Source organism: Crotalus tigris, unplaced genomic scaffold (assembly GCF_016545835.1).
Source record: "Crotalus tigris isolate CLP2741 ecotype Arizona unplaced genomic scaffold, ASM1654583v1 scf7180000018825.4774228, whole genome shotgun sequence".
NCBI classification, from domain to species: domain Eukaryota; kingdom Metazoa; phylum Chordata; class Lepidosauria; order Squamata; family Viperidae; genus Crotalus; species Crotalus tigris.
The window spans coordinates 952,154-975,630 of NW_024097215.1; the positions used below are offsets into that span (position 1 = coordinate 952,154).

Consider the following 23,477-nt stretch of genomic DNA (forward strand, 5'->3'; position numbering starts at 1 on the left):
TTTTTGGATATACTTATTTAGAGTGAAAGCTGGATTCTATTTCAAAAACTCAGGGGAAGACTGCCAGGGAAAATATCATACAAAATTAGTAGTTATATTAAAAAATATCCCACCTCTATCAAATGTTGCTCTGTCTCCCCATCCTACTTTAATTATATCTATTAGAATTTTTATAGCGGACCAATCCTTTGCAGTTGAGAATTTCTGTTTGACCCACTTTCAAGCAAATTCTTAATATTGAGGTAGAAAACAGCAAAACATGTCTCCTTCCAACAAGAAGGGATCTCACCCTAACTTTCAGCCTACTGAAGGTCTCTTCAATAGCTGGGAGGATCTTGACGTATTTTGAGGTGGGATTTCTGTGGGGTAGGTTAAAACTTTCCTGTATGCTCTCAGGATTGCTGAAGGGAATATGATCAAGAGTTGTTGAAGAGAGAATGCAATCTAGTAATGCTAGATCTTTGACCCAGCTTTCAAGTGAATCTGGATTTGATTTTTTTTAAGGTTGGCCAAATTATGTAGAAGTAACCTAAAGCTGTGTGTAGTAAGCAAATCGAGAGCTGTTTGAATCTAGCCTTATCAGGTGCAAGGAACAAGAACAACTTCATGAACAGACCAAAACAGTTTCTCTGTTGTTGGTCACCTATATTACAAGAATCCCACCAGGCTGGTTGCATTCCCTTGTGAACCAGCCGATAAGGATTTGCTAATCTGGTGTACCATGTTTCCTCCCCTGGAGTGACTCCATAATGGTATACCTCTTAACTCCCCCTTCTCCTTTAACTGGTGATTCCACCACATCCCTATAGAAAACCCATTGTATGCACAATAGTCACTTTTTTAATATGCTCCCCACACTCCATATATGAGGTCCTCAGTAATTTATCTATGCAAATAAACTAGAAGGATTAAACTGAGCAAAATGACAGTACTAAGGACATTCAGAGCTGAAGACTGCCTTGGATTTGAGTATCCCTAATTCATTTAACTGTTATGTCATATGGATTTTCATTTCACCCTACAATAATAAAGCTTGATATGAAATGCACAAATACTTACAAATGTGTACAGCATTTCCATGTCACTTTAATGCTATGTTTATGGAAAGCTGTCATCTCTTCCTCTATTTCCACTTCATTACCCTAAATTAATACCACTCAATTTATAATAATGAAGGGCTTTGCTTGCCATCAATTGGAATATTATAAGTTAAGATATATGCAGACCCTCAGTTTGTATATTTCTTTAAAAAAAGATTTATAGCATTTCAACTACTATCAGTGAAAAGCCCTTGCAGACAGGTAAACCCAATAATCAAATGAGCAGCAATATTTCAGCAATAGTTAATCTATCAAATATTCTTAAGCATCAAGAGTCTTCTGTCAATGTCCTCTCCTTAACGATGCACTCTTCTTCTCAATGCCTGGGCTTCAAAAGTTGTGGGTACTCCATCACTGGAGGCTTTTAGGAAGAGATTGGACAGCCACTTGTCTAAAATGGTATAGGGTCTCCTGCTTGAGCAAGGGGTTGAAGTAGAAGACCCCCCCAAGATCCCTTCCAACTCTTGTTTTTCTGATATTCTCACCTGCAGTTCCCTGGACTACCCTCATTTCAAACAAATCTCAAGGAAAGAAGCTTTTCTCATTAGATGTCTTCAAACCAAGAAAGCTTCCTTAATGTTGTGGAGATATAAAATAGAAGAAATAAAATGGCATTCACTTCATACAACGCACAGTTGCTCAGTGGTTAAGACATTGGCTTGTCAACTGGAAAGCCAGCAGCCTGGGTTTGAGACCTGAGCACCACAAAATGGGGTGAGCTCCCATCCTCACCTCAGCTCCTGCCAACCTAGCAGTTTGAAAGCATGCAAATGCAAGTAGATAAATAGTGGGAAGTTAACAGCACTCCATCATTCATAGTATCATTCTGGCCACATGACTGTGGAAATGACTTTGGACAGCATTGGCTCAATGGCCTTGAAATGGAGATGAACACCGGTCCCTACAGTCGGCAACAATTAAGGGAGTAAAATCTGCAGGAACTCCTTTACCTTTATTTTACCTCAATCAACTTTCAGCTGTATGCAGTTTAATAATAGACTAAACTCAAAAACCTAGCCTAAAAATGGTAACTTAGGATGTTTTGTAGCACTTTAAGAACAAGGGAAAACAAACAGATGCCTCTTTAAAAAGAGAAGGCAGGTTCTGAAGTGGAAAAGATATGCAGTACAATAATGTAAAAAGTGAAACCAGAATATAATTGATTATTTCAAATTCTAGAGGACAGACCAAAACTTTGCATTTTAAATATCTGATTCTAAAAAAGAAGGAGGATCCAAAGAAATAAAGTACTGTAAGATTATTCTAAACTTTATTGCTCAGAGAAAAAGGATGTCTTTGGGATAACTGTGATCCCTAGCATGCTCAAATGAGTATAAAGATTTATTGCAAGCTTAAGCTCTCTACAAGAATTTGACCTACTAACAGTCAAACAAGAATAAGAAAGCATTCAAGTGGGCTGGACTTAGATATCTTGCAGGACTGTGGGGACTCATGACTTATGATGAGTTTGACCCCTCCCTTGGGCTCAGGTTAGCCCTCTCCTACCTAACAATTATGAAGCTACAGATCATCATTGCCAACTTTTTGATCAAGACTGATTGGACTAAAATTGAACAAAAACAAAGTGCTTCCCCTCTTCTGGTGTCACCACCCTTTGCAGTGACATAAACATGCAGTCCCAACAACAGCAATTATTCTTTGTAACTATGTGCGCGCACACACACACACACACACACACACACACACACACACACACACACACCCCGGTATGTCAAATTCTAATCCAAATTTACTATGGTGATTTCAGATTTTCCCCACCCATCAGACTAGACCCCATATTTCTGTTGCCTTAGAGAAAAGAACAAACATAGAATGATGTGAGAAAATCTCCCTACACTGACAATCCCCCCCCCCCAAAGGCTATAACCTTCTATAGCTTTCTGATCTGGAACTGCTTTTAAATATTTTAGATCAGCCCTTGCAGCAGGTAAAAGCCAATCAAATAGATTCTAGCCCATTTCCTGGAATGAAAACTCTAAGCATTTCTAATTTGGCATCCTTTTGTTTTTTTTAATGTGCCCAACTGAAGTCAAGTGAATAGAATGCCCCCCCCCCACAATATATATAATCACAGATATATATATTACAAAACAGATGCATTGGGAGGTTAAGCTGAAAGCTCCGGAGAAGGAAAACAACTTCGTTATCCAGAACAACAAAACCTAATGCCCTTAACAAAACAGAAAGGAAAATTGTGACAACCAGTAATCACCACTGACAACATTGTCAGCTGCAAGACATTCTTGACAACTCTTCATTGTATTTGGCCACTGCTAATCAGCTTGAATAGAGCGGTTAATTAGTAAGTTAATTTAATTATGGGTACTGCTTGTCTATAGATTGGTGGGAATCTGGATAGGGCAAGGATGCCTTCTACTTTTTTTCTTGATTAAGAAATCCCATGGATGGCCACATGGGAAAATTCTGAGACTGATCATTGCCTCGTTTTTATTAATTAGAACATGGTTCTTTTCTTATAATTTGTCGGGGATAAATGTCATAACTGGGTGGAACCACGTCTTCCCATCCTCCAATTCAAAACACACCTACTTTTAACAATGTACAGTATAAATCACGATCACTTCAAATGAAGGGTTTCAAAAGCTCAATTCAAGCATGAGAGGGCATAAAACTGGGTAGAGGTTGAGTATGTGTACGTGAGTCCCCATTCTCTGCTTTTCATATTCTTACTCATTCTCCTCATCCTTTGCTTACCCCAGCTGGCAGATTTGAAAGTGGCTTGTGTTCATATGTACTCCAATCTGTTTAACTGTGCAATCACAGATCGTGTCAAATGAGTCAGATACCTCTAAGCTCACTTTTACTTCCCATTAGGGGTGGGCAAGCTGAACTCACAGAACCACAAGTACACTTTTTGATCTTTGTGAAACTATCTCCTACCCCTTTTCCTCCTAAAAATTGCCAAAAGGTATTTTGACATTTTGAGATGGAACCATCCTTAAAATAAAGTTTAAACATTAAAATATGCTAAACCTAATGTATAAAAAGGAGTCTTTCCAGATCCCAAGAGAGAAGCAACTCAGACAATCATGATTGAAATTACTTAGGTCATCCCTCTTTCTACTCTGACTCTTGGCAATTGAAATATGTATCCTGATCGACAAGAATAGCAATAGTACTTATATACTGCTACATAGTATTTTACAGCCCTCTACTCAACCTCTAAATCATTTTAACTTGGAGATGGATTGCTCCTTTTGGACTTCTTCATTCACAGCGTCTAGTTGGATTGTTTTATAGATGTATTTTAATTTTATCTTAAATTTTATTTATTGTCTCTTAAAATAGAAATATAGGTAATCGCAGAGCAGTCATGGGTAAATTGCTTGTACTGGTCTAAGACTGGAGTCAACTGACTGTCTGAGAAATAAAACAAGGAAGGCTATGAAAAGCTAGCCCACCATTAAGTTACCGTATGGACCAAAACTTGCTAAAATATTCAAGATTTTTTTCATGCAAAGGGTACAGATTTTTTTTCCAACCTAACTTCCAGCTTGTGTTCCTTAGAGCCTTAATTTCCTTCTTAATCCTCTTTCAATCTGTTTAAACTTGAGTCCCCAATCAGTAATTCAATAAGGGCCATTATGATGTGATTTATGATATGTGTGTAATTGTTAGAATTACTCTGGGTTATTAAAATATAAAATAAGCATTGCCAGGGGGTTCTGTCATTTCCCACATCCTCAACACAGAATTAGGAACTGACCATATTATAAATAGGCAGGTTTGCACAAGTTAACTGGGCAGAACTAATAATTAGCTAACATCTTTATGCATCTGGATTAGACTGAGTAAATTCAGATAATCAGCTTTTCCCCAGAGCAGTGTACAAGGAAATTCTATCTGGATATATGGGTTTTGCTATGCAACACATTTAGGGAACATTGGTTGATAGATAAATCAGGGACACATGTATCTGTTTTCCTCTCTCCCATTGTATTTTCCAAACCATTGTAAACAAAGTGACTCCCCCCCCCACTTTGTGGCAAGGTCAGGATTCTTTTTTTCCCCTGCAGAAAATCATAGTACATGGGGACATGGTGGAAGAAAATCTCTCTGTGATGGTAAAAAAGGGGAAAAAATAAAATAAAGCAATGTTCTGTATGTTATATTTATAAATGCATATTGTCTTTGTGCTATTCAACCATGCTTTGCCCTCACCCTCTCTCTCTGGAAAAAAGAAAGAAGATAGATGATAGATGATAGATAGATAGATAGATAGATAGATAGATAGATAGATAGATAGATAGATAGATAGATGATAGGTAGGTAGGTAGGTAGGTAGGTAGGTAGGTAGGTAGGTAGGTAGATAGATAGATAGATAGATAGATAGATAGATAGATAGATAGATAGATAGATAGATAGATAGATAGATAGACAGACAGTTTGAAGGCCTTATGTGGGCTCTCATTTGCCCATCCTGCTTCAAGATATAGGTCAAAAAGAAATGCAAAGACTTTCCAAGTTGCTACATTTTAAAAGATGGGGAAATGATTCCATAGTCTCAAGAGAATCAAAGTGGAAATGGATTCTATAGACCGATTCTAGGCAGAGGGTGGGTGGGTAAGAAAATCTACTGGCACTGAATCAATTATACATCACCACATCCTGTAAACACCAGGCAGCACTGATTGACAGATCTCCTTCATATGTCAATTTCACAGGCTTTAAGGTACAGCTCAACTAATAAGATTTGCGAGCGTTACTAATTTGCTCTTTTGCTTACAAAATTGAAGTCATTTCCTTTCTCTTGCAGACCCGTTTCTCAGCAAAGCAGCCCCAAACTCACAAATGGTTGAAGAAAAGGCGCCCATGATCGCAGTGCTACAGGCATTCGTGAGAGAAACCAATCCTGTTTTCACTCATTTGGAATAGTCCCAGTGAAAGATCGTCATGATATGGAAGACACATTTTCCTGTCTCTCCATCTGGGGAGAGACAGCCCACAAAGAATGTTTCTGACATTCCAGCTGTTGTCTCTCTTCTAGTCTGTTTATCTTACATGGGTCCACCACTCTACAAGTACAGTATACAGGCAGCTAGAATTTCCTCAGGCCCCATTGTGAGATAAAAGCCAGAGGAGGTCAGACGCTAGAGCCATTTTGTGTAAGCTGACAAAAAAGTCTCTCTCTCTCTCTCTCTCTCTCTCTCTCTGTGTGTGTGTGTGTGTGTGTATGTGTAGGCTTTCTGTAATGTCACAACACATTAACTAACCCTGCCAGTCTTCCCTTTCTGGAGAACAGAGTTTTACACTTGTCCTTCACACAAATAACCCAAGGGTGGGAATTATTCAAAAAGCTCATGTTTGACACCCCATCTGTTCATTTCTGACAGCAATATATAATGTAAAGCTATAAAAACTTGAAAAATAATGCAACATAAAAAGGGATTGACTCGGCTCCAAGAGGCCATAAACGGTAACAAATACCACTGTGTGATTTATTTTGTGCTGTAATCTTTACAGTAAGTCATCTTTCAGACATTTCCCCGTGACAGGTTTTAATAATATTAATGCCCAGAGCAATCCAAATCATTGCCAATAGACATATTTATCAAGCTGCCAATCCAAGTAAATGAAATTCTATAAGCAATAATGTAACATGTTAAAAGTGAGCTAATAAAACAAGTCAGCAGAGAAATATTACTTCAAAGAATTCTTCCCCTGCTCTCTCTAATCCATCCCTGAATGTTATATGGCCAAAATGCAAATCTTCCTTCTCTTTTGTGATTTATCACTCCAAAAATATCAGTGACCTTTCTGTAGACTTCAACACAGCCTCCCCTTCACATTCATAAAAAATGCATTGCATTCTGCTGGATTAAGGGAAGGCAGAGTTACTTAGTTCTAGTCTCACCCCCACCGAACCCCATCTCACGTCCCACTTGCCCTTGGACCTGGATGTGATGGATAGCATCAAAGAATAAAATCTTAAGAACTGGGGATTTATGAAAGACTGACACACCTTGACTACAGTTTGGCAATCAACATGTACTTACCAGCAATTATCCAGATGTTAGATAAATTTCAATTAAGAAGGAATACAGATTTGGGTGGTGCTCTCTTAAGAAAAAAAAAAAAAAAACCACAACAAGCAAGAATACCTTTTCTCTTTCATCTAAGTTGTTTTAATCTTATTTTATGTTGGTAGAAGTTGGATTAGAATCTTTTTAACTCCAGAGAGAGAAAGAAAGTACACATTTCTGCACCCATTTTATGTTTTTGTGTATCACATGACAATCTCGCTCTCTAAGATGAACCACCATCAGAAGAAACCCGGAAAGCTTAATGGCGTCACCCAAAGGAGATTAACTAAATTTACAGTAGAAATAAGATGGCCATCCTTATAAAACAAAAGAATTATGGATTTTTTGGTTATGAAAGAACCAGCTCGCTATGACTGGTCGAACAAACTATGATTGAAAACAAGCCACATCCTAGTGAAATATGTGAAATTCATGCAAACATCACACAAGTAGCGTTTCTATCTACCAGACATTTTTGTGTTTTTTTCATGGTGATTGTGGAAAACAAAAGCTAAGTATGGCCCAAATAGTAGATCTAGTCTAATTTCAAAAATTCTTGTAAAATCCTTCATTACTCACCCTGTAGTATAAGGAAGAGGGAGGGAAGGAAGGAGGGTGTGTGTGTGTGTGTGTGTGAGAGAGAGAGAGAGGGGGGGGGGAGAGAGAGAGAGAGAGAGAACATTTTCCCATAGTTTTGCAAGATTTTTGGCAGGGGCACAAACATCTTATAAAATTTTTGAATTTTTGAGCATTATTAAAAGTAATAATGTTGGATCTGCTAGACAAACAGGGACAAGTATGTAATACTACCTCCAGGCACCATGAAGGCAGATGCTGAACTGAAATGGTGCTCTTCTAAAACGTTAAATGATGGTACAGAACCCCACATAAAAGAAAACCCCAGGAACTGCTGATTTAGAAAAGAATGAACCTTAGGAAGAAAAGAGAGAAAAAAGAGAAGAAAAGAAAGAGCGTGAAGGAGATAATGAATCCTATGGCTGTTTACTGAGACATTCTTCTGCATTCAACAATTTTCAGATAAACATGGATAAGACTGCAGTATAAGGCATCCAACTGCATGCTGAGTATCTATCTATCTATCTATCTATCTATCTATCTATCTCTATCTATCCATCCATCCATCCATGCAGCTAACTAGCTATCGACAGATAGTCCTCAATTGCAGCACCCCCTTAGTCACATGACCAAAATTTGGGCAATTGGCATGTATTTATGATGGTTGCAGGATCTCAGGTTCATGTGATCACCACTTGTGACCTTCCCAGACAGCTTCTGACAAACAAAATCAATGGGGGAAGCCAGATTCACTTGATGACCATGTGATTCCTTTAACAGCTGCCTTGTTTAGCAATGAAAATTCTGGTCCCAACTGTGGTTGTAAACTGAGGACTCTGCCTGCCTGCCTGCCTGCCTTCCTGTCTTCTGCAAATTAGCATAGAACCACCAACACTTATGCAAACAGTTTAAATCCTATATAGTTGCAGATCATTAACGTCATCTCCAGTAGCCATGACGGGACAGTTGCTAGGTCCTGGCGTCATCTCCTTTGCTCTACAGCTGCCTCGTTTGATGGCAGGGCTGGCTTCTAATGGCCAAAGGAGCAATGTTTTCCCACCATATTTGTTCTCTTCTTGTGAGGGCTACAGAACATCTGACTGTGCAAGTCTGCTCCACTTTTAAGTTAAACAGCTGCAAAGAATTCAGCAGACTTTGTAATCCCTGAGGTGTAATCCCACAGTATGGAAACTTGCTTCTCTTAAATACCTCCCTCTGGCGTAATTGACTTTTCATGCACATTTTAATAATGATATTTCAGCAGGTTGAGAAAGGGTCCCCCCCCCTTTCTTTTTGCTTCAGATTATGTTATGGGCAGAAGTGGGAGGGGGTGTTATAAACTTAATGATTCCCTTTTTGGTCAAATCGGCACAATGCAATAGTATGGATAACTTACCCTTTAGGGAAAGTTTCTAACCTAATATGTCCCCTAGACAAAACTGGTTGTCAATAAATAGCTGTAGACAACCTGCATATTTCCCCCTTTAGTCAAACAGCAGCTGAAAGGTGAGGTGGGATTTCAAATAGTGCTAAAACAAGAGTGAGGAAACAATAGTCCCTTATCCATTTGTGTGGTTCCCATATCACTCCTTGGTCATTACAGTTGAATGTTAGCAATATGATTATTGAAAATTGGTGCCAGTTTCCCAAATTTTGAGTTAGAAACATATGGAAGCTGTAGTATAAGTACTGAAAGAAGCTTATAAAAGAGGAGGAGGAAGGGGGGCAATCTTGGTCATTTTAAATAACTGTTTTATTCTTTGAATAAAAATGTTCATCATGGCTCCAAATTGCACAAATATGGAATGGTTCTTCCTTTCTCCTGGCTGTGTGTGCTAGATATCTCACACACAATTAATAGACAAAGGTACAGTTATGGCAGAAGATGAATGAGTCCCTTGGTGTTTGCAGTTGTTCCAAATCTTAATCCATAGTGCCATTGTTCATGTGCATGTAAATTTATGTTTTAAGAGATTTACTCCCATTAAATAAACCAGTGAAACTGGAGCATCTGGCTAGAAAGGGGTGAGAAGGTCCTTATTAGTCAGGTTTCAATGCAATTTGATTTGGATGCTCCTTGAAACATGGCATGACACTATTTTCAAATTAATTTCCATTAGTAGTAAAAAACTGCCCATCATCTCTAGCCCTTTTTAACCAGCAAAGGCAAGCACTTCTAAGTGTAGCTTCTAATATACAACGAGAAGCAAAAAGCCATTTCTCTTGTTTTATTCCCAAATTATCTGGGAATCTAGGTCGAGAAATGGATTTGTAACATAAGGAGAACTCCGTTTAATTCTCTTACCTGGGAAAAAAGTCCAAGAAGGAGAGAATCCCAAGGGATCGTGAATGTACTACAATTTCATCTGAAGGTCTCAAATTACTATGCCTGCTTGATGTGTTTTCTGAAATGAAAATTATTAAGAGGAAATTTATTCTTTTCCTTCCTTCAAATCAACAGCCTATGTTCTGCTGAAGCTATCCTAGCCATGTACTCATAGCAAATACATGAAGTTCTTCAAGTAATGCTAACTTGCCAAATTATCAAACAACTGTTCAATCTACGAGTCTACATAAGTTTATAATATTTATCAATACAGGCGATGTTGAGAAATCTTTGAAAATCTTTTCCTCCTCCTCTTCTTCTTCCTCTTCTTCCTCATCTTGCTCTTCTTCCTTCTCCTCCTCCTCCTCCTCCTCCTCATCCCACTTCATTATTAATATCTATGTAGTAGTTAACTGTTCTGTAAAAATGTTCTGCTTTACTAATTAGGGACTCAAGGAAAGACAACTGAAGTTGCAGTTGGAAGTAGCTGATCTCCTGAAGGATTGAGATTACTACACCCTTGAGTAAATAGATTTAAAAATACCTGGTGGAGAATGGAAGATGACCAAGAAAAATAAACAATAATCTTTTCTTTGCAAGTTGGTAAGTCAATGGACATTGGTGCCAGTGATCAATGGCTATCACTGTCTCATTTCTCTGCTGCTCTTTTTCATGGCAGAAATAGAAAGTAAACAGCATTGATTTCAAACTTCTCTTGGTGAATGCTAGAGAAATTGCCCTGTTCTTCTGAAGAGTGTTGTTGTAGTTATATTGATCATAGAATTTAAAGAAAAGCCTACAGGTGTATATGTCCCCAGGCCTCAGTTTCTCTTATTGCAATTCTGTGCAATTTGCAAAGAAAATGAAGTAGCTAAGTCACCAACGAGACTTGCCTGCCATCTGCTGTTCAGTTAAGAGACGAAACGATTATTCATAAAAAGAAATACTTGACTAGGATAAAAGACCTTAGATCAGGGGTAGTCAACCTTGGCTCTTTTATGACTCATGGACTTCAACTCCAGAATTCCTGAGCCACTGGGAGTTGAAGTCCATGAGTCATAAAAGAGCCAAGATTGCCTACCCCTGCCTTAGATAGTATTATTTTACAGGGAAAGTTGGCCTTGCTTAGAGCTTCAAACTACATGGAAGACAACTATTCCTGGAAGAGCAACTCATATTGAGTTTGTGTGCCTGAGAATTTAAGACACAACTGGCCAATTGAAATTCTTCAGTAATGCCATTTCCACTAAGGACTGAGTAATAGGGAGAAGATCTTTCCTTTCCTTTCCTTTCCTTTCCTTTCCCTCCCCTTCCCTCCTTTCCCTCCCCTCCCTCATGTCACTCATAGTCTTTCTTTTTACTAGCCTAGACATACTCAGGTCCCACAACTCTTCCTCATACATTTTAGCCTCTAACTCTCTAATCAACTTTGTTGCTCTTCTCTGCACTCTTTCCAAAGTGTCAACATCTTTTTAAAATTGTGGGGGGTTCATAGTTAAGTGATTGTTCACTAGGACTCTGAGATCCCTCTCGCAGTTACGGCTATTGAGCCCATCAGTATTTTGTAGCTGGAAAACACTTGCTATCCAGTGTGCTCTGCATAGGACCTAATGATGGATATTTTAGAACTAACTAAATACCCCATCCATGAGTGTTTCACCCACATTTTTTTTCTTCTTCTTAAAAAAAAAATCAGAAATGATTTCTTTTTCATAACATGGCTTGGGAATGGCAAAAAGAAATGCAGAAGACATACGTTGCATGACACCAGCAATTATCCATCAATACATTAAAGCTACTGAAATGAAAATTAAATTACCAGAATCCAGGATTGGTTTTTTCACACTTTTTCTTTTGCAATGACACTTCACAATGAGCTGAGAATTGGTGATCCCACTGTGGCATTGTGTACAATAATAATAAGCTCTGGATAATAAAAGTGGAACCCCCCAAAAATGGATTAGACAGAACAGCTGAGAAAACAGACAAGATAGTTTTATTTCATTTCTTCGTGTTCAGTGGTAATAAACCACTTTTCAATATTCCCCCCCAGTTGAATGGAAATAATTAAAAGAGATTACCTTTTCAGATCCTGGACAGAGGAAGCAATAAAAAAGCCCATTGTGTTGTAATGGAGTTTAATTGCAGAAGGTGGATTGATCAGGATGCTACTGTCAAATAGTATATTATTGATACATGTCAGCATGACCACTATTCTACTTAATTTACTATCTGAAAAATACACCTAACTCCTGTAAGAAGAAAGTAAAGTTGAAGCTTAAGAGGGAAGGCAAAATACACAGAGCATATTCTTCTACAAATCTTTCCAATGCTTTCATAAAAGTTCTCCTCTGGGACACATGATCAGGAGAGTAAGGCATAGAATTAATTAATTAGTCATATCCATATTTATAAAGCCACCTATCTCACAGAGTACAGTTCTAGGCAGTGCATAACAACAACAACAACAATGACAGTAATAAATGATGACAATGATGCTAGTCATCATCATTATCACTGATGATGTTACCTAGTTTGGGTAATCAAATGTTGGCAAGGAAACAACCAAGTTCAGGGACCTCTCATTTCAACTTTAAGCTTCAAAATTCAAGAAGGGAGGAGGAGGAGGAGGAAGGAGGAGGAAGGAGGAGGAGGAGGAGGAGGAAGAAGAAGGAGGAGGAGGAGAAGAAGAAGAAGAAGAAGAAGAAGAAGAAGAAGAAGAAGAAGAAGAAGAAGAAGAAGAAGAAGAAGAAGAAGAAGAAGAAGAAGAAAGTGATGATATTGGCACCATTGTATGTCATTGTCCAACTAGCTCTTGGTGGGATTTTTGTTTTTTTCCACAGATTCTGGACTGATCTTGCCCATTTTCTCAGTTCCCAATAAATTTAGTTTATGTTCAGATTTATGGGAATCATGTTGGTGATGGAGTCCCAATCCCCTTTACATCTCTGTCCCAACCTTCTTTACATAATTTCTTTTCAACATTCCATTGGGTCTAAAAGAATAAAAATGTATTCAGAGTGCCAATTACAATCTGTTGACATTATGGGCCTCTGCCTTTTCAAACCAAATAACTGGGTCTGTAAGAAAATTCAATTTAAAATTCACTTTCAATAACATTTGATCAAATAAGATTTCTGAATTAACTCAATGGATTTGTGGGCATACACAGAAAGAATTATTCTGAAATTCTTTCTAGATTTAAATTACAGAGAAATTAAAGTTGAAAGATCTGAATCAGATTGCTTCCAGATCAATCTTGGTTTGACATTTCACACATCCTTAACAAGCAAACTTGGAGTATTATCAACAGATTCTAGGCCACATAATATGGTCACAAACACATTTAAACAAAAGAATGGGGGGAGTTATTAACCTGATACAAAGAGAAGTTCAAGCATCACCTGTTTCCTTGTTTTCCAGTTCGAAAATCAATAGCAAGAAGTATTAGATCCATCTTCAGAAAGCACAGTCTTAAACATAAAGAGATAAGTTCAGGTTTAAAAAATGATAAACAAATAAACAAAGAGGCAAAGTTCTGAACGTTGTCCCATTATTAATACATAAACAATCTTTAATTTGGGTGAGGCCTTATTTTCTGACATTTTCAAGCATGATGGGAAACATCCAGGCAGAACCCTCTAGGACAGTGGTGGCGAACCTATGGCACACATGTCAGAGGCGGCACTCAGAGCCCTCTATGTGGGCACGCGCACCATGCCCCGGGGATGGCAAAAGTCCCTCTTCAACCAGCCGCCCGCTAACTCACCGAGGTCCCATATGGCCAGATGTATCCCAGCACCCTTGCGCTCGCTGGACTCTGTGTGCAGAGGCCGATGGTGTCAGGCAGCAGACGCCCCGGCCTCTGCCTCACTTTGCCCTGTGACAATGGCATCCCCGCCCTGCCTCACCCTGCCTCACCTCACCCCACAGGACGAGCCTCCTGCCCACTATCCCATCTGCCAGAGTCCCCCTGGATCTCCCCCAACCCTGCCTAGCCCCCACAGGCATCCCTCCCCATGAGCAACATTAAGGTGATCACACCCACCTTGGCCACACCCACCCAATCTGCCATGACCATCACAGCCACACCCACCCAGTGGGCCACACCCACCTGGCACCCAGTAATAAATAAGTGGGTTTTGGGTTGCAGTTTGGGCACTCGGTCTCTAAAAGGTTCGCCATCACTGCTCTAGGATCACAATTTAGGCAAGACATAGAATTATAGAAAGCAGAACTTCAATAGCTCTTTGTGTGTCCAATTGGCTAAGTTTCTCCTCTATTAGAATCAATACTTATCTGTGCAATAGTCTGAAACCTTATATAGTAGCCAGCTAGAATCTGTATGGTGATCAGCTCCATCCTCTCTGGAGGAACTTTAAAGAGCTTTGCCTCTATGGCTGGTAAAATGAGGATGAGCCTGCAGCAAAATATTGAGCACATCAGAGAGGCTTTGTCTTCTGGCTTAGAAGGTTCCTGAAAGTAAAATTGACTGATCTTCCTTTGATCTTTTCTATGTCTTACAGTAAGGTCTAAACATTGGCAGTCATAAGCCTTGAAGAATCTCATCAGAAATATGCTTTTAACATGCCAATGAATGTTCAGAACTCAGGAACCTGGTACATTGAGATCAAGCTAAGCAGATCCAGAACTGATTTAGTTCTGGAAATACAAGATATGCAATCCAGAATCTCACAGTGAATAAATTGTGGCATTTCAATATACAAAATTAATCCCTAGATGCAGCAATAACTATTCTGTTCATGTGTTGATTGGGATGGTGGAAAAAACGTATGTCAAGAATTAATCTATTGGAGTACCAACTTGCCCAGTAGATGGAAATCTGACAATGTGTATGTGGCAAAGAAAGTGGAATTTAAAGTGGAAAATTAAGAAAGTGGATTAAGGGAGCAGGGGTAATGGGGAAACTTACTGGCAAACATCTTTGAAGGACATGCCAACAAAATCATTGGAAAGAAGCTGAGTCATCACTTTATAGTCTTGGCCTTCTATTTCATGCTGATGCTTAATCCAAACATCCTTCTGCTATTAAAAAAAAAATTATTAGCTGGATTCCCCTGTGGCTTAGAGTTGTTATCTAAATTGGACACCAACCACTCTAACAATAATTCATCCTGTTAGTCCTTCAGATTAGAAATATCAAGTACTTAATAATGAGGATGTCCCAACAAATCTTCAGTCAAGATTAAACAAAAACAGACATAGATATTCCAGTTCACAGACACAACTAACAGGCAGAATGATTATGAAAGGTGTAACAAAGTTTTGGTAAAAGCGGGCAGCAATAAGTTGTCTTCTGCCCTATAGGCCTGACTTCTTCATAAATATGGAAATAAAGATAAATTAACTGAAGTTTAATAGTATCTACCCATAAAAACTGTCTTACACACACACACACACATATATATATATATATTAGAGAGCACTTCATAGCAGTAACCTGGGATTGGCCCATACAACTTGTACTAGCAGAGGAGGCATGTTGTGGATCTTGTCAGCTCAATTATTCCAGCAGGCAGGGAACAGGAGGGGGGCCTCTTCTGCTGTTGCTCCTGCCCTCTGGAACATTTTGCTCTCTGAGGTGAAGTTGGCCCCAAACCTCCTATCCTTTCATAAGGGTCTATTCTAATAGCAATAGCAATAGCATTTAGACTTATACTGCATACTGCTTCACAGTGCTTTACAGTAAGGTGACCAACCGTCCTCCTTTAGGGAGGACAGTCCTCCTTTTGTAAGCTCCGTCCTTTCTCGAAAAGTGTCCTCCTACATGCCCTCCTTTTCGATATTTGAAGACTAATCTGTAAATCTCCGTATTCTATCGATGCCGAGCCAATCCGTTGCGTGTGATGTGATATATTTGTATTTGACATGATGATTCGTCAAGGCTCAGTATAGTGCGGCAAGGCGCGATTATGAGACGCATGCACTCCACACAGGAGAAAGAGTGCGCTGCAAGCAAGTGGCTTTGTTTACTTCTTACCGAAACACGACACGGCACACACGCACGCATTAGACTCACTTTTTTTCCTTCAATTTATTTGTGTCCTCCTTCTCATTGTAAAAAAGTTGGTCACCTTATTTACAGCCCTCTCTAAGCGATTTAGAGAGTCAGCATATTGCCCTCCCAACAATCTGGCTCCTCATTTTACTGACCTTGGAAGGATGGAAGGCTGAGTCAACCTTGAGCCAGGGAGACTGAAACTGCCAAACTGTTGGCAGCTGGCAGTCAGCAGAAGTAGCCTGCAGTACTGCACTCTAACCACTGCACCACCACAGCTCTACCAATTGGCCTCTTGCCCCGATGGGGAAACAGCACAGTGGAGATGGTTGATCAAGTAACAACAGATCCCACCTCCCCTCACTCTGCCCCCACCCTCCTTGGTTCTAACGTCTGATTTTAACTTTTTATCTTTTAATTGTATATGTAACTGTAAGCTGCCCAGAGTTAACCTATGGTAAGATGGGGGGGGCAATAAATCAATACGAGCAATCAGTATTGATTGGCATTGAGGTTGAGATAGATTAAAGAGCAGTACCTGGATATTTTCTCTAATAAAGAGACTGGTCAACAGTATGGACAAACCTGGCACCACACAACTCTGAGCTATTAACCCAAGCTTGAGTTCAGCAAAGCAAATGATACTATCACCTTTTCTCCAGTCCCATCCAGGGAGTTTTGGCAAGTAAACCTAATTCAGGACGAAATAGAGAGCAATATATTAAAAAAAAAATTAAAAAAACAAATCATACACTTTTCATGTCAACAGCAGAAAAGAGTGTTATTCTTGGGAAGACTAAAGTCTTATAGTTACATACTTTGAATTCACTCACTCTCTTTCATAAATTATATATAATAGTACAGTATTATACTTATGAAACAGTGTGCTAAGGTTCTGAAATAACTGTTTTTTTTTTAAATTATAAACATTAGATTGGATTTCTAAATCACTCGGCATCGTGAACCTGTATAAAGTTTGACAAAGTCTCGGAGAACATGGAATGTTTCATCGTGACTCCTTCATAAACACCATTGATGTCAGCAGCAGGTGAGAGTAGCAATAAGGATAGAGGATAACAGAATAACAGAGTTGGAAGGGACCATGGAGGTCTTCTTGTCCAATGCCCAGCTCAAGTAGAAAATGCTATGCCATTTCAGACAAGTAACCGTCCAGCCTCTTCTTAAAAGCCTCCACTGATGAAGCACCCACAACTTCTGAAGGCAAACTGTTCCACTGGTTAATTGCTCTCACCGTTAGGAAATTTCTCCTTAGTTCTAGGTTGACTCTCTCCTTGATTAGTTTCCATCTATTGCTTCTTCATCCTGCCTTCGGGGTTTTGGAGAATAGCCTGACACCACCCCCCTTCTTTGCAGCAGCTCCTTCTTCTTATACAAAGCTTGTGTCATTGAATATAATTTGATTTTTTTTAATGGCAATAGCAATCGCACTTAGACTTATATACAGCTTCACAGTGCTTTACAGCCCTCTCTAAGCAGTTTACAGAGTCATCGTATTGCCCTCAACAATCTGGGTCCTCATTTTGCTGACCTCGGTAGGATAGAAGGGTGAGTCAACCTTGAGCTGGTGAGACTTGAACTGCCAGACTGCTAGCAGGCAGAAGTCAGCAGACGTAGCCTGCAGTACTGCATTCTAACCACTGCACCAACAGTGGTTAAGTGGTGGCATCAGTAAATGTGCCACATACCCAGGAATTTTTTTCTCATAGAACGCCCAGAACGGAGTTCCGACACCTTTTTTGGATGGAACCTTGTAGGGTAGGCAAGGCGGGTTGTATGATGTGTGTGAGTTCCGGCACCTTTTTTTTTTTTTTTAAGAAAAAAAGCACTGCACAGACCTATCACTTTTGTCCTAATGTAGGGGTGTCAAACTGCCGGCCTGTGGGCCAGATGCGTCATAGCGAAACCGCGCCCACCCCATTGCCGGCAATGGAAAAAAAGTTGCAATATGTCACGACACATCACGTGATGTTGCAAGGTTGACACCCCTGTCCTAATGGAAATCCTCCTTACACCTTCCAGCCAGCTTTCCATTGGTCTGTGAGTTGTATTGGTTACCAGTTGTCTTCCAGATGCAATTCAAGGTGCCAGTTATTATCTTTAAAGCCCTTAGACTGCATAGGTTAAGATATCATTTATCTTCATTCATTTCTGTAAAGTAGATATTCTCCAGGTCCCATCGATCAAACTATGTCATCTTGCAGGACCCTGGAGGTTGCTGGCCTGCCCTCCAGATGAAAATCCACCTTAGAGATTCATGCAGCTGACAGCCTTATGACATTCTAGTTGTTCTCCCAGGCCTTGTGTAGACCCTTTTAATTAGTTACTTTAGTTTTCTTTAATTGAAGACTTGGGAACTGTCTTTCCCCTTTTTATAATAGGAGTTGGGTGTCACTGGATTTTAAAGAAATAGATATTGGAACCATAGAGGGAGATGGGATAGTTTTCCTTTAAAATCTCTGCTAATGGAAGGCTTGACTGTCGGGGTGGCTAAATGAATTTTATAAGACAGAAAAAAAAGATTCTGTTTTGAAAAATCTCAGTGGGTGAAGTGCCACCTCTCAAATCCATAATGAACTGCTATATAAACCAGGGGCTACTCAAATGTACAAGAAGAAAGAAAAAAAGGGGAAAACAACCCAACCTTGTTAGAAGACTGGATGATTTGTATTATAACTCTGGTGTTTGGGAAATGATTCTTGATAGACAGTACCCTGCATGAAAAAACAAAGCTATTGTTAGTGTACATTGTGGATAGGGGTGTGTCAAGAGTATGAACAGTAAATAATATTAGCTAAACTAAGTGAAGAGGGAGAATAAATTTGCCACCAGCTTAACTGATGAAGGGCAGCATCAAAAACTTCACATTGGATTGGCTGTGTCCAGGCATCCATCGTTCACAGACAACTGAGCCCTAGTTTCTAACCTTTAGGTTGTGCCACTTAAAATTGCAAGACTCAGATCAGGGAATGCTTCTCTATATTTATTGATTAGCAGAGGGGAAAAAAAACAACAACTAGAAGTTCAGCATCTTCATGAATGAAAGCATCAGGTTTGTTCTGGATCCCAAGAGAATAAAATAATTTCTAACAATATACAATTATTACAACATTTTTTTTCTTCCTTTTTCGGCCACCCAGACATATCTCTTCATGGTTTGTATGCACTCTCACTCATATTCTTTGTCACACCTATGCTTTTATACAAATGCAATGAAGTTCTTCAAATTATTGTTAAAAGGCTAACTGGGATTGCTGTTTTTGCATCTGTCTTTCCTAGGCATTCCAAATGCATGACCTCTCTCTATATATATTTATCTGTGTATCTAATGGTTGAACAAGAAGACACCAAATACATAGAAAAATGTCTGATATTCCAGATATGCTGACTAAACTCCCAATAATAACAGCCAATAGTGGCTAACAATGAAGACTACTGAAAGTTAGAGTTGAGCAACATTCGCAGAGCCATTTAAGAACATGACAAGACTTACGAAATCATCTAGAACAGTGGTTCTCAACCTGTGGGTCAGGACCCCATTTGGGGTCGAACGACCATTTCACGGGGATCGCCAAACAATGTAGTCCGCCATTTCCCCCCCCTTTTCCTTAGCTGTGCTACTCCCTTTTATTCTATTGGCTTTTGAAAGGCAATAGAATAGACTCTCTTGAATAGAGTCTAAGTCTATTGGCTTTCAAAAGCCAATAGGAATTGTCCAGGCTGTCTCTGCCCTGCTGAGCCCGCCAAAAGTCCCATTCTGCAAACGGTGCTCCACCAGTTGAGTAGTCCTCGACTTACGACCGGTTGAGTAGTCCCCGACTTACGACCGGTTGGGGATCGCGGCATTAAAAAGGTTGAGAACCACTGATCTAGAACCAGGGAAACCTCCTTGCCAGTTTTAATATTGTAAAAAATTGGTAAGAAGGCACTGGGGGTTATCCTAATTAAATAAAGAAATGCAGCTATTTAGATCCCACCTTACCTCATGATGTTGGAAATATCCTCCGTATAAGGATCAGTAGAACATATATCAGCTAAAATGAGGCATGCTTCAGCATTACCCATCTATGTTTCAAGGAGAGAAAGGAGAGAGGAGAAAATATTGGAATGTTATGTGCTTATGTAATAAACAGCCTTGTTAATTGTACTATCTATAATTATGTTACATGCCTAAAGACATAGCTGTGCTGATCGACCTGGGGACCAAATTGGGGAGGGTGTGTATTTCCAAACTGGAGGTGGCTGCTAGATTGATGGTAGATTCCACCTTCCTCTACTTGCTCTCTGTTCTCCATCCATCCATCTTTCCAGTTATCATAGTGATGTATTTATTCTCACTGTATTTCTTTGTCATTGTTTACTGTACAGTTCTGTTATTTACTTCTGTTTATATGTCTTTTCATTTTTCTTCTTTTTTATTAATGTTAGCTGCCTAAAGTAACCCTGTGGCGAGGTAGGTGGCAAATAAATTTAATTAATAAATAAAGTGTATTTTCCAAGAAAATTAAATAGAATTGCAACTCATGCTAGGCAAATATATTTTCATGGGATTTTTGTTTGTTTGTTTGTTTGTGTGTGCTAGCTTTTATTGCATTTTCCAGAAAAAAACAATTCTTCCCAATAACTATGTTTATGATGGTTTTATGCTGTTTTTCCTCTTCTCTGAATTACGAGGTGATCAGAAGTGTGTGTGAAAGTCCTGCCTCTTTTTAATACAACCGAGACACTTCATTTGGCATCTTCAAAGACTTCTTTGAAATGCAAAAGGAAGGTATTCAGCAGGAATTCTTCCTCTCCAATCACTCTTTTTCTCACCACCATAAATCTGGTGGAGGATTTCACCATAATCCAAAGGTTAGTTATGCACAGTTGTAAACATATTCTCAATTTTACAAAAATATATTTGATAATCCCTCCTTTGACATATTGACATGGTGCCTGCAGAGGTATAAAGCATGATCTGCTGAACGGTAATCTGTCAAATAAGCCTCAGTTGCCAAAACTGAATTTTCATTTGTAAGTTCACAGCGGGTGCAAATTCTTAAATGCAGGGAAAGTAATCATATTAATGTAATCAGTTTAATTTCAATTTAATGTAAATTACATCAAATGTAGTCCGTTGTATCCCTACCCATTCTTTACCCTCCATTTTGGAGCAAACCCTCAAAGGCTAAGGGTGATCTGCACTTTCTCCATCCCCTCATCCCAAAGTTGCACACAACATAAATCAGTGCTTCTTAACCTTAGCAACTTTAAGTTGTGTCAATCATCCTGGCTGGAAAATTCTGGAAGTTGAAGTCTAAAAGCTGCTGGGGTTGAAAAACTCTGCCATAAATTATACTTTGCAAGCCATAGTTACATAGTAAGCAGCTTTTGGTCATCGTGTTAAGAAACAGTCAAGAGAATGTCATAGTTGACTTTGCAATTAACACTCACTGTGTATGATCAGTATACCAGTCAGATACATTTAGTGAAGAATAAAGTGACAGCTTCTGTTCTGTCACTCCATGTTGCAAGGACTTGGTAATAAGATCAGTGTTTCTTTAATGATAATAGGGGGGAAATAATCTTCTGTAGCATCTTACTGCAGAGGCCAGTTTTAGGGATAACAGGATACACAGGCACACCACATCTTCCTCAACATCTGTGTCTGACATATAACCATCTATCCCAGTCTGTCTAATGTTTACACAGGACTGTAATGTACCATCAAATGCTGTCCTTACGTTAACTCTCAGAAGATCCTTACTATTCATGACAGAACCTTGGAAAAAAGTGGTATACGCTGTGTAACATCTGAACACAGTTTCTAGTTCCAGAGAGGGAGGATGTCTATATTGGGAGAGAGAAGAAAAGCAATTATCAACTCTTGGGAAATAATTACTCTTACATATAGCTACCTATGGGAATTACAGACCTTGCATATATGTTCAATGACCACTTGAGTTATGCAGCCTTAGGTTTATTGTTGAGGTCTAACTCTGTTTAACCCTGCTATTCCAAAGCACTCTGACCTAGGTGTACATCCTATCAAACAGGATAGAAGTCATTTAGTTTCCAAAAAAAAAAAAACATGGAAGTGATGGAGAACCATGTTATGTGGCTTCATTGGCTGTATGTTTGACAACTTCTGCTTGACAACCTCATAAAAAGGTGACACTTCATCAGTCAGAGGCTGACCTTGGGAAGGGACAAATCATCAGGGGGAAAGAACTATGATTTTCTAACCCTGTCATGCATACTTGAAGACAAACTAGGCAGGACAAATGCATTTAAACTAGTGCTTTTCCGGGGAAAAATAATCCTGCATTTATTTCAGTTCAAACTTTCCAGCCTGGAAGGCCTAGGTAGGAAAACTTGTTCTGACCAACTTGCCCCAGCCAACTCATCACAGCCAACTCTGTTGGAATATTCATGAGCAGGAAGAGTCATGTGGTAACTCAGTCAGCCAATGTGAAGAAAGTGCTATTGAATCTGTGCAAAAAAAGGGTGTTGAGTTAGGAGCTGGATTTTATTCAGTCTCAGGTTTGTCTCTGCATCTCTCTGTAAGAAGTCTTCATTGAGTTACGTTGCTGTAAAGAAGAATACATGGTATTGTAAATATTTTGATATGAATATAAAGAGGTTATTTGAATCAGCTAAATGCAGTCAACTGTGAGAGCTTCTGATTTATTTTTACCAACAGAGAAATTAAAATTCTCTAACAAACTCACTGTGGCCAACTTTCCAGGTTTTTCTTTTCTTTTGTCTTTACTCTGCACAATGGGTTTATCCCCAGCACTTTTGTTGCATTTTCCTGGTGAAGGAATGACTTGTAGGGCTTAGATAGAATAGCACCGTGATACTTACTCTCCCAGAAAGACTATCTCACTGGCAATGTCTCCTCTGTCCTGAGTTATGAAGTCAATTAAGAAAGCAGTCACACTGCTCAGAGTGATATTGCCACAAACAACAATAAACCTATAGAAAGAAGAGAAGTTTGCTGCTCACTGTCTTATTTTCAAGGAGCAAGACGAGGGAGGATTGGCACCTCACTCATAAGACAGTGGATTTTATTTCACAGTGGGTTTTTTTTTTCCTCCAAACTGCTCTGGGAGGAAGTACATTGTAGAAATAAAAATAAACAAAATAGCAAGTTGACTATGAGAAGTTGTGAATGCTCCAACACTGGAAGTTTTTAAGAAGAGACTGGACAACCATTTGTCTGAAATGGTATAGGTTCTCCTGTTTGAGTAGGGGGCTGTACTAGAAGACCCCAAGATTCTATTCTATTCTATTCTATTCTATTCTATTCTATTCTATTCTATTCTGTTCTGTTCTGTTCTGTTCTGTTCTGTTCTGCTCTGCTCTGCTCTGCTCTACTCTACTCTACT

General features: G+C 39.2%; 1 protein-coding gene across 1 annotated transcript in view; it reads right to left on the reverse strand.

Moving 5' to 3' along the window:
* Positions 1-23,477, reverse strand: part of KCNU1 (potassium calcium-activated channel subfamily U member 1) — a 69,043-nt gene that overhangs the window by 31,883 nt on the left and 13,683 nt on the right. The window contains exons 10-19 of the mRNA XM_039356630.1: positions 22,954-23,064; positions 21,831-21,936; positions 20,087-20,169; positions 18,749-18,818; positions 16,625-16,777; positions 15,001-15,113; positions 13,472-13,540; positions 12,149-12,235; positions 11,887-11,993; positions 10,047-10,146 (exon numbers count right to left, since the gene is read on the reverse strand). Coding sequence (XP_039212564.1) covers positions 10,047-10,146; positions 11,887-11,993; positions 12,149-12,235; positions 13,472-13,540; positions 15,001-15,113; positions 16,625-16,777; positions 18,749-18,818; positions 20,087-20,169; positions 21,831-21,936; positions 22,954-23,064 — 999 coding nt within the window. The remainder of the gene's footprint in view (positions 1-10,046; positions 10,147-11,886; positions 11,994-12,148; positions 12,236-13,471; positions 13,541-15,000; positions 15,114-16,624; positions 16,778-18,748; positions 18,819-20,086; positions 20,170-21,830; positions 21,937-22,953; positions 23,065-23,477) is intronic.